General features: G+C 43.0%; 1 protein-coding gene across 1 annotated transcript in view; it reads right to left on the bottom strand.

Moving 5' to 3' along the window:
- LOC127697237 (cation channel sperm-associated auxiliary subunit epsilon-like) overlaps nt 1-7,010 on the bottom strand; it is a 94,842-nt gene extending 87,832 nt beyond the window's left edge. The window contains exon 1 of the mRNA XM_052200231.1: nt 6,628-7,010. Within this exon, the coding sequence (XP_052056191.1) occupies nt 6,628-6,698 (71 nt within the window). The 5' untranslated portion in view covers nt 6,699-7,010. The remainder of the gene's footprint in view (nt 1-6,627) is intronic.
- Between the last annotated feature and the right edge of the window lie 5,077 nt (nt 7,011-12,087).

The following is a 12,087-nucleotide window of genomic DNA, read 5'->3' as shown; positions in this document are numbered from 1 at the left end:
CCCCCCCAGCAACTGAAAACCATCTCTCACTTCCTATGGATTTAATATATGATCCTTTACATTGTATTTGGAAGTGTCAGGAAAAATACAAGTGGCAGTTTTGACATTTTAACTAATAAGAGTTGAAGTATGCAGTGTAATTTGTGAATGTGCTGGTGGCTAGATAAAGGTGCTCCCTTTCCTGACAATTTGCTGGTTACCTGCTCCTCAAAGAATGGGATCAAGGGATGCTGTAAAAGTTGCATATGATTTACTAATCTAGATGGCTCTGTTAATGATAATGCCTTCTCCTTCCTGCTTTCTTCCTTGTGTCAATTACTTAATGTGCTAATGTCGGAAATGGATCTGAGCAGACTTACAGACAAGGGGTGTGCAGATGAGTTATAGCCCTGGCTTTGATTCCTAGCCCTGGAATTCCTAGCCTCTAAAAAATTAAAGAGCATTAATTGACTAACCCTTGACCTTTCCTTCATTTTGTCATAGATAACTCCCTTCCTAGTTTCATGGCTTTTCCCCCATTTCTACAATTTATGGATTATGCCTTTTAGGTGAACCATTTTTATCTCAAACTCTGTGCCTATTTGTGGATAAACTGAGAAAACATTTTGGGGACTAAAACCGTTCTACTCATTACAGGCTCGGCTCCATACATCTGCTGGAAAGCTAGAGGAAACATATTCTCTTGGCGCACAATCAGAATATTTATAAAACTTCATCACTTACTTGGATCAAGGCAAGCACCAACATATTTCCAAGAGCAGACATCATGTGGACATATCCTGTGGCTATGCAGCCTGGTTAAAACATTACAAGGCCAGGCATGCTGGTACATGCTGTTAGTCCCAACAATCAGGGAGCGTAGTCAGATAGAGCTCCGTGAGTTCAAGGTCAGCCTGATCTACAGAGTGAGTTCTAGGACAGCCAGGATATGTACAGGCCCTATCTCAGAATAAAATATTACAAGAGAAGATGTATGTATATGTATGTATGTAAACAAACTGCTGGATCTAGGCATGTTCACACACACCTGTGGAGCTGGAGGACTGGGTGGTGGGTGGTCCAGCCCATTCTAGCCTAAAGAGTGAGACCTTTTCTCAAAAGGCAAAAGAACCCCCCCTCAACGTATTGATAAATAATTCAAGCATCATAGAGAATGATGTATTAAATCTACCAAAATGCAAATGATGGAAGGATTTCATGTTACTTGTTATGAGATGTGATTGACAATTCTATAAGGGTAATCTATCAGTTAGAGAATCCTATGAGGAAAGAACAACTCAAAACTATTAGTTAAATGTCTGAAAACTTATTGCTGAATGTGGTAGTAAATGCTTCTCATCCAGTGCTCAGGAGACTGAGGCAGGAGGATCAGCCTGTGCTATACAGTGAGACCCTGTTTCAAAAACAGAGAAAATGGGAGAGAATGCCAGTGAGCTAGAGAGAGAATGTATATCAGAATAAGCCCATCAAGATAGAAGGGATTTTTAAATATGCAAACAGAAAACAGAGATACAAAGAGGAGTATGGCAAGAAAGCTGATGACAAGATTGATCAAGATTTTTAAAAGACACAAATAATATTAACCAAAGGTGTCATAATTACAGGATAAAGCAGATATTAAAAAGGTAATCTCTGGGCCAGTGAGCTGGTTGTCTTAGTGAGGGTTTCCATTGCTGTGAAGACACCATGACCAAGACAACTCTTATAAAGGAAAACATTTAATTAGGGCTGGCTTACAGTTAAGAGGTTTAGTCCATTGTCATCATGGTGGCATGCAAGCAGACATGGTGCTGTAGAGGAACCTTAGAATTCCTCATCTGGATCTGTAGGGAGCAGGAAGACAGTCCAACAAGGCCACACCCATTCCAAGGCCACACCCACTCCAACAAGGCCATACCTACTCCAACAAGGCCACATATATACTCTAATAAGGTCACATCTACTCTAATAAGGCCACACCTACTAGTCCCACTACCTATGGGGGCCATTTTCTTTCAAACCATCACAATAGGTCAGCAGGTGAAAGAGCTTGCTGTGTAATCCTGAAAACCCAGGTTTGATTTCTAGAATCCATGTGAAAAGCCAGGTGCAGTGACTCTAGCATACAATGTTAAGACAGGAGGCAGAGACAGAATAAACTGGAATGTGCTAGTATATAATATAGTGACACAGATAGCAAGATGGATCCTGCCTCAAACAAGAACAATACAAGGTATAAGAAGAAAACTGATTGGTGGTTCATGTTTATATTCTCAGCATTTTGGGCCTTAGGCAGGAGGATTATCATGATTGGAGGTCAGCCTGAACTACATGCTAAGTTCGAGGCCAGAGTGTGCTATAGAGTGAGACCCTGTTTTGAAGAACAAACTATACAAACATACATGCATGCATACATACATACATACATACATGTGTGTACACATGTGTGTAAGGGTCCAAGGTTCACAGAAGAATGATACCCCAGACTCAAACAGTGTGTAAACACAAAGAATGTTTTATTCTGTATGGGTCTCCCATTATCAAGATAGAGAGACCACCAATCGAATGTGCAGGGCAGATTTAAGTACATTAGGGGGATTCCAGAGTAGGTGACCTTTATCGTGCTCCACCTCTAGGAACATTCCAGAACCATTACTGGAGTGTGGGGCCTGAAAACTGTTGTTGGGGAGGTCTGGAAACTGTTGCTGGGAAAGTCTGGAAACTGCTGCTGACCCTTTGTCCTTGCTACAGACCAGGTAGCTTGGAGCCAGGAGGCTGAGGCCTAGATTTGCCTGGAATTGCCCAGTTCTTGGAAACAGAGATTTAGACCTTGTTTCCTGAGCTGCCAATTTGAAGTCACAGAATCAGTCTAGCTTTCTTATGTGTATGTATGTATGCATGCATGCATATGTATATACATATATGGTTTGTATATAGAGTATAGATGCATATATAAGTATATATACACATATATCTGGCCTCAATTGTATAATAGCTTTCAAAAAGTACATCTTACCAAAATTGACGCAAGAAGAACCAAAAGGCCTAAATACTTGTATAGATCCCAGAGGACACAAAGTACTTGTTCAAAATCTCATCTGAAACAGAGCTCAGAGGCTGAAGAGTGCTACTAAAACTTTCTTTCTTTCTTTTTTCTTTTGTTTTCTTTCTTTCTTTCGTTCTTTTTTTTTCCCTGTTTTTTCAAGACAGGGTTTCTCTGTGTAGCCCTGGATGTCCAAACTTTCAAGGAACAAATTAATCTGATCTGAGGCAAACATTATTAAAAAAAATGGAAAAGAGCTAACATCGTGTGGCTGGGTTTCATACGTCTAGTGCTATGCTAATTACAAAGCCAAACTACATAGAGCATGTTGGAGCTTGCCTCTCATCCCTGCACTTGAGAGGCAGACACATTCCTGTGAGTTTGAGACCATATTCTGTTACTCATAGCAAGTTCCAGATCAGCCAGAGAGACCTTGCCAAAGAAAGAAAGAAAGAAAGAAAGAAAGAAAGAAAGAAAGAAAGAAAGAAAGAAAGAAAGAAAGAAAGAAAGAAAATGAATGAAAGAAAGAAAATCAAAGAGAGAAAGAAAGAAAAAATGAAAAAAGAAAAGAAAGAAAGTAAATAAAAGAGAGAAAGAAAGAAAAAGAAGGTAGGAGGTTGGCTGGAGAGATGGCTCAGGGGCTGAAAGTATATATTGTTCTTACGGAGAACTGGAATTCATTTCCAGCACCAATAGTGGGCAGGTAAAAACTGCCTGTATCTGGGTGGTGGTGGTACACCCCTGTAGCTTGTGGGTTTTCTACCCCACTTTAAGCTCTGGGCAGACTGTGCTCCCAGCCCTGCCCAGGTTCTCTTTGGTATTATTTAGCTCAATGGCCCTTCTAAGCCTCTCTCCACTAGCCTGCCCTTCTCTGCACTCCCAGCTCAACTCTAACTTTGCCCTCAGCTCAGTTGCTCAGTTACCTTTAGTCCTAGCTCAAAACCCTAGATCTGCCCTCAGCTTAGTTTTGTTTCTAACATCCGGCCTGCTATCCCCCAGGCCTACTCCACCGAAGGCCACTTCACCCAAGCATGGCAGCTCCACTCATGTGGCTGGTGGCTCCTTCTCCTCCACTCTGCCCCTGCCCCCCCCAAGCCCCCTAAGTATGGGAAATACTTTTCTCCTCCCCTGTGTCTGCTAGCCTGCCTGCAGAGAAAACTGGAAGTTGCACCTATGCCTATTCTGCCAAGCTCATTGGCCGATAGCATCTTTATTGATCGGTCAAGATCCAATCGGGGAGGAACAGGACCTTCAGTGTTCACCTGAAGATTCCTGATCAAAACATCAGAACCACCCTCTAAACACCCCTTTATGTCTCAGCACTCAAAAGCCAGAGGCAGCCAGGCCTACACTGAGAGATCCTGTCTCACAAACAAACAAACAAACAAACAAACAAACAGTAAACTAAAACAAAAACTGCCTGTAATTTCAGCTCCAGGAAATCTGACACCTCTAGCCTTTGGGTGCTGAGCTCACCTGGACACAGGTCATGTCCCTACATATATACAACACATAATAATACAAATAAATGTCTTGTAAAAACCAAACTGAACAGAACAAAACCCAAGGCCCAAATACATAGATACAAACATCCTAAAGTAACTATTTGCAGATTGAATTCAAATAGTCAGGGACACAAACCATAAAGGAGCCAGATTTATACTAAGTAATTGTGAATTAGGAAAATCTACAGATGAAACACACCACAAATATTAAAGAGCATAAATCATATAACTATTTCAAGACATGGAGAAAATGACAAACTTTTGCGTGACTTCAAAATGTAAAAGGGTCTTTAATGCAAGAGACTGCCTACCCAGCGATAGGACACCTATCCTACACTCGGTAGCGATAACTACTCAACAGAGAAACATGACTTGCCATTCATTCCATCAGAAATCCTGAGGAAGAGAGATGTCACTTGGAGGTACTAGGAAGTTCAATAATAAAAAGTAAAATAAGGGGCTGGAGAGATAGCTCAGAGGTTAAGAGCACAGACTGTTCTTCCAAAGATCCTGAGTTCAATTCCCAGCAACTACATGGTGGCTCACAACCATCTGTAAAGGAATCTCGTGCTCTCTTCTGGTGTGTCAGAAGACAGCAATAGTATACTCATCATATATATCAAATAAATAAAATCTTTTTTAAAAAGTAAAATAAAATCATAGGATTGAGAAGAGGGCTTGGGGCATAGCTCAGATATAGAGCATGTGCTTAGTATGTAACCCTGGGTTCAATCGTGAATGTAAAATAAAGTGGGTGGGGTGGGAGTTATGATGTTTAATATCATCAACTTGACAGTCAAGAATCACTGCATTAGACTCACAAAACACGTTATCTTCTCTGTGAAAAAGAAAAAGGCTTACGAAGTTATCATAGCACAGTGCCTTTGCTCTGTCACAGATCTCTCCTCAATGGCTACTCTTTTATTGTGTCTTTTATTTCCATACAGTACGTGTATGCAATGTCCACAGAGGACACTATCCTACACTCAGTAGGCACCGGAGTTTCGGATTGTTGTGAGCCAGTGCTCGTAACTACTGAGCCATCTCTCTCTCCAGGCTCTATGCTTGATTTTCAGTTCAGACTTTATTTTTGAACAGAGTCTAACTATAATCCCAAGCTTGCTTTGAATTGGCCCCTTGAATGCTGGGACTCACAGGCACCCACTCAAGTAATACATCCTCTAGGGAAAAAGAGCCCCTCTCTCCTTGTAAAGAAAATGTTACCACTGTTTGATTTGGGTTTTTTGGGTTTTTTTTTTTTTTTTTTGAGACAGGGTTTTTCTGTGTAGCCCTTGCTAGCCTTGACGCTCTCTCAGTAGACCAGGATGGCCTCAAACTCACAGAGATCCCCCTGCCTCTGCTTCCGGAGTGCTGGGTTTAAAGGCTTGAGCCATCACTGTCTGGCCTAAGGTGCATTTTAACCCATGTGAAACCTAAACTGTTTTGCTATCCCTTTCAAGGTAGAGATCACTGAATACTGAACCATCATACCTGCTTTAAGGATCTCTCAGGACTTCATAAGATCTTCCGTATCTAAATCAGTACTCTATATGGAAATTGATTTATGTTTATACAGTATTTTAGGAAAAATCACTCTGCTTCAACTCCTTAATATAAGTCAGAAGTAATGTGCCCTTCCCTCGCCATTTCTGGTTCTTCTTTGGGGAGGAATGAGGGCACAGGTGCAGGAAGAACTTAAGAATTCATCTGAGAAGGGAAAGCTGGGCTTTGATACCCAGCAGCAAATGGAAAAGAAAAATAGTGTGTAGTGGGACATACTCAAAATAAATACATTACTTTCATATATATGTATATATATATATATATATATATATAAGTAAAAATACACACACACACACACACACACACACATATATATAATCCATCTGTCTCTAAATTTTCTCTGAAATGATCTAAGGCAGCAGCAAGGTGAAGGTACCACCGCAAATTTTCAGAACAGCGTTTCATAGGATTAACCAAAAACTCATCTCTAAAGATTCCCAGAGGGAGCTCATGCTATCTGCTGGGGAGCTGGGGACCAAGGTGGGGGGGTTGGGGGCGAGGGTCTTCAAGGCCAGTGGCCCGGATGCATCTTTCTACCTCCACAGAGCTGAGACACAGCAGCTCAGCCACAGCAACAGCGCAGTCGCCACCACCTGCCGGCCTATCATGGTGCCCACTCCTTCTTTAAGCAACAGCTCCGCAGCTGCAGGGCTAGCAGGCTCCCGCAGCTTCCGTTGGCCCTGCACTGGCCATACACTGGGCACGCGCAGGGGTGGGGCGGAGAGCTTAGATGCTCCTGCACGCGGGGAATCTCCTGACTTGCCCTGAAAGTTAGCAGCTGGGTGAACTCATGAACCCAATTTTCAGAACAAAAACTCAGTCTTGAAAAATCAGAGGAGAACTAATAAAAGAGAAATTATAAATGATTATCGCTTTGTTTTTCTATGTAGTCTCCTGTAGCTCAGACCGGCCTTCACCTCTGTGTAGCCTAGGATGGCCTTGAACTCAGGAACTGAAGCAGTAACCAAGAAAGGCTGCTTCCTGGCTTCCGCCCCCCCAGGGGGGGGGGCTTCTTTCTTTCTTTTTCTTTTTCTTTTTCCTTTTCCTTTTCTTTTTCTTTCTTTCTTTCTTTCTTTCTTTCTCTCTCTTTCCTTCCTTCCTTCCTTCTTCCTTCCTTCCTTCCTTCATTTCTTTCTTTTTTCCTTTCTTTCTTTCTTTTTTTCTTTCTTTGTGGTTTTTGTTTTTTCCAGTCAGGGTTTTTCTGTGTAGCACTGGCTGTCCTGGAACTCACTCCGTAGACCAGGCTCCTTTCTTTCTTTCTTTTTTTCTTTCTTTGTGGTTTTTGTTTTTTCCAGTCAGGGTTTTTCTGTGTAGCCCTGGCTGTCCTGGATGGAACTCACTCCGTAGACCAGGCTGGCCTCTTAAAGGCATGATGACCACTGCCTGGCTGGGGGTGGTAGGGGTGGGGTGTTGTTTCTTATACAGCTCAGGACCATCTGAGCAGCAGTGGCACCAGCCACGGTGAGCTGGACCCTCTCACATCAATTAAGGAGATGCTTCAAAAACTTGCTTACAAGTTATGGAGTTACTTCCTCCGTTGAGATTACCTCTTCCAAGGTGCCTCTAATTTGTGTCAAGTTGACCAAAGCTAACCAGGGCAGTTCGTATGAAAACTCTCAAGTAATTAATAAAATATTGTATGTAATTTAAAAAATAGAACGAAATTATTTTTTTCTTGTTTTCATGGGGAAAAAGGAATAGAAATGAATGGTCACGGCTGTTCCTGCAGTTAAAAGCCAATTACACGAGAGATCATTTTTGCTTTCAAAGGCTTTGTAAACTTGTGATAAAACTGAAACAAACTCAATTATTGTATAGCAATATTGAGGGAAGCAGTTGAATCTTCGTTCTTTGTATTGTCACGACAAGCAGGAAGCACAGCTCAGCGCTGCGTGCAGTGCAGGTACACTATGTCAACTTAATCCGCAAGTAAAGTTTGCTATTGGGCAAAATATGGGCTGGTATATTTGTCTTATCTGCTGAATTCTACCTCTGAAGAGACTGTTTTGCAATGTATTAATCCCAAAGATGAGAGGAGTAAAACCAACCTAAATCATCATGATCAAATTAATTAAAGTAGGCAACTAATTAAAGCAAACATTTTTTTTATTCCTATACATTGCCTGCTGCCCCCCCTGCCCCAGTTGGGGTTCGAGAGGTCAGTATTGGACATTAGGGAGGTTTTTATAGAACTTGGGTAAGGGGGTTACCAAATGGGGGATCCAGTGGCCAAAACAGGTGGCCTTGCTGGAGCAGAAAATAAGCATAACAAGTTATAATGTAGTCCTGAGGACCTCCAGGAACAAAGGCACGGTTGTAAGGTGGACAGAATCAGGAGTCATAGGGTTGCAAGACAGTTACTTTTGAAACCAAGACATGGTTGCTGCTTCCTGGGACATGCAGTCAGGAACCATTTGAAGTTAAGCTTACAGGTGGGGCCTGGCCCTGTCTTTGAGAAACACAGGTGTAACCAAAAACAGATATGAACTTATTTTGTCTTTGCTATAAGATGACTTTAAGAGGCTGGTGAGATGGTTCAGTGGTTAAGATCACAGCTACCAGGGCCCGGGCAGTGGTGGCGCACACCTGTAATCCCAGCACTCTGGGAGGTAGAGGCAGGCAGATTTCTGAGTTCGAGGCCAGCCTGGTCTACAGAGTGAGCTCCAGGACAGCCAGGGCTATACAGAGAAGCCCTGTCTCGGAAAAAATCCAAATCCAAAAAAAAAAAAAAAAAAAAAAAAAAAGGAAAGAAAGAAAGAAAGGAAGGAAGAAAGGAAGAAAAAAGATCACAGCTACCATCTCTAAGGGGATCTGGTGCCCTCTTCTGGCATGAAGGTATGTGTGCTTAGCAGAGCACTCACATTTCACATTTCTCACACTAAAAAAAAAAAAAAAAAAAAAAAAAAAAAAAAAAGATAGTCTTATGGCCTTTAAGCCTTAAATGGAGGTAGTCTGGCTCATCAAAGGTACATTGTGAAGGCTTACAGGGGGAGAAAGGAGTGCTAGTGAAGAGAAAACAGGGATCAAAGGAATCCTGACACCATCATACTTAAGCATTACTGCATAGTTTGTCAGCCATTTAACTGTCTTATTTGTAGAGCTCAGACAGGTAAGTGCTAGCAGCTCTTACCCGAGCTCTGGTTAAAATGACAGAAGGGAAGGCAGAAGGCCTTGAGCAGCTTCAGACAGAGCAACACCATGAAGTGGGAGGAAAAGTTGCAGAGGGATTCCTGCAAGGCTCAGAGTGTATTTACTTACAAGCTGGGGTTGTTACAGGGCAGCAAGTGGGTGGGACGGTGTCTTAGTCACGGTCTACTGCTGTGAACAGGCACCATGACCAAGGCAACTCTTATAAGGACAACATTTAATTGGAGCTGGCTTACAGGTTCAGAGGTCCAGTCCATTATCATCAAGGCAGGAACATGGCAGCATCCAGGCAGGTGTGGTGTAGAAAGAGTTCTGCATCTTCATCTGAAGGCTGCTAGCAGAAGACTGATTTCCAGGCAGCTAGGATGAGGGTCTTAAAGCCCATATCCACAGTGACACACCTACTCTAACAAGGCCACACCTACTCCAACAAGGCTGCACCCTCTAATAAGTGCCACACTCTGACCCCCATAGGCTTGTTCAAAATATGAGTCTATGGGGGCCATACCTAAATATAGCAGTAATACAAAATACATTTATTCCAACTTCAAAGGTCCCCATAGCCTATAGCAATCGCAATGATGCTAAAAGTCCAAATTTCAAAGTCTCTTCTGAGAGTCATCCAATCACTTAATCCCCAAAGCAAGACAGGAAAACAGGTGGGTGAACTCCAAATTCTGCATCTCCCTGTTTGAGGTCAACACGGTCTTCAGATCTCCAACTCCTTTTTCATCTTGTTGACTGCAACAACTTCTTTCTCCTGGGCTGTTTCTATCCTCTGTTAGCAGCTTTCCTCAGCAGATAGCCCACAACTGTGGCATCTAGAACATCTTGGGGTCTCCAAGGCAACTTCAGTGTTACAGCTTCTTGTTTTCAGTGTCTGGGATCCACACATGATCTGGCGTCACTTCCCCAGCTCTGCCTTCTGGAGCACTCTAAGAGCAAGTTGATACAAGCTGTGGATTGCCCTGGTGCTGTTTGTATTTTGATGCTAATTTTGCTTCCCCAAGAGGGGCTGCCTTAGACAAGGGGGGGAATCACATACTCAGGTGCATTCATGTGAACCTTCTTCCCATGTTAACTTGTAAAATAAAGGCTAGAGCTGACGATTGGGCAGTGGAAGTGAAGGAGGAGCTTAAAGTTAGAGAGAGAGAGAGAGAGAGAGAGAGAGAGAGAGAGAGAGAGAGAGAGAGAGAGAGAATGAAGTGGAGGAAAAGGAGGAGGGGAGATGAGGAGAGGAAGGAGAGAGAAAGAGAGAAGAGGAGATGGGAGGAACGTGGAACAGAAGCATGTGGCCTAAAAAAACGCAAGTTGCAAGGGCTCTCATAGATGGGGAATATAGTAGAGTAGTGGTAGATCTGCCCAGTCTAGGCATGCAGCTTGTATTTGTATTAATTGAGTTGTATTTTCCTTACACAGGGCTTATTTGGGTTGGAGATTTACCACAAAAAATTAGCACCCAATGTATCCATTAGTACTCAACTAACCTGAGATAAAAGTTCACTGTCCCCCCACCCCCACCGCCAAATACACAGCTGGGAAGGCAATCTAGGCTGCAGCAGTGTGTGGTTTGAATGCTGACTGGGTCTGAGGGGCCTTCAGAGAACTGCAGAGGGCCTCCCTCCCCCAAGCCCCAGGCAGAGAGGGGCAGCACCCCAGCCTGGAGCTAGACTTTGCACTGCTGTGTAAGAATTGCAGGCAGGAACAGGAGACCCTGGAGCACAACTGCCTGCATGTAGTTTTCAGGCAGACACAGTGAACTGATCAGGGCATCTACTTCTGAGAGAGCCTCTCTGTGTTCATTTCCCTGTATCCCGCCCACCCTCCCTTGTCTACACAGGTATCGGACAGCCAGACTGGATCTCCCAACTTCTTGCTGGTGCTGCAGGCTGCCTGAGATTAGCACACAGGCACAGGCTGCCAGCTGCAACCCAACAGAAGTCCAGAAGCCAGGGGTCTTTCTACAGTCAGCCCTCCCTGTGAATAAAACAATCAGAGGGGATTGCAGTGTTCTTAATTGAACAGCAGAGGGCGGAAAAAGGTGCAAAGGGCCCCGATCAGGGACTATATAGATAATAAACTATAACTTTTTGATATTTAAAGATGAGAAACACAATAAATACCTTTTGGGCTTTATGGGATTATATTTTGAACAGTTTGACAGGGATGGACGACTTAAGGGAAATAGACGCCTTGTCATTTACTGGTATTGCAATATTTATTCTATTGGTTTACTATGTCTCCTCAAAAGACATGGCCCTAGATAAAAAATTCCTCGCCTTAGAAAAGAGATTACGGGTAACAGTAGAACTGAAGGCACAGGATTTCATAGGTCAAAATAAGCAACTGAAAGAGGAGAATAAAGGTTGGAGACAGAAGCTGGAAGAGATACTGGAACAGAAATTTCTGAAGTTCATAGATGGGTCTGAGCAACAGAGAGATAAGCTTAAGACTTGACAACATGGCCTAGAGGAAACACTAGAGCTAAAGGTTCGGGACTTTATAGGTCAAAATAAGCAACAGAAAGAGGAGAATGGAGGTTGGAGACAGGAGTTGGAAGAGATGCTAGAAAAAAGAATTGGAATTCACAGATCAGACTGAACAGCAAGGAGATAGAGATAAAATTTGGAAGCAAAGTCTGGAGGATAATTTGTAGGGAGCTGCTTGCCTGTTAACTGTCCTTAACTGTTGTTAACTGTCATTAACAACAATGGGTGTGGCCGTCCCCACCCTGCCAGCACCTTCCACTCCTACACCTAATCTAGAGACTACCCAGTATACAGGGAGGTCCTTTTGTCCACGAGTTTGGTCACAGGTTCGCACCGAGCTCTCTTTAGCTTATCCAGTGTT

The sequence above is a fragment of the Apodemus sylvaticus genome, chromosome 12 (assembly GCF_947179515.1).
Source record: "Apodemus sylvaticus chromosome 12, mApoSyl1.1, whole genome shotgun sequence".
NCBI classification, from domain to species: domain Eukaryota; kingdom Metazoa; phylum Chordata; class Mammalia; order Rodentia; family Muridae; genus Apodemus; species Apodemus sylvaticus.
The sequence above is the reverse complement of the archived record's forward strand: the minus strand, read 5'-3'. Positions and strand labels throughout refer to the sequence as shown.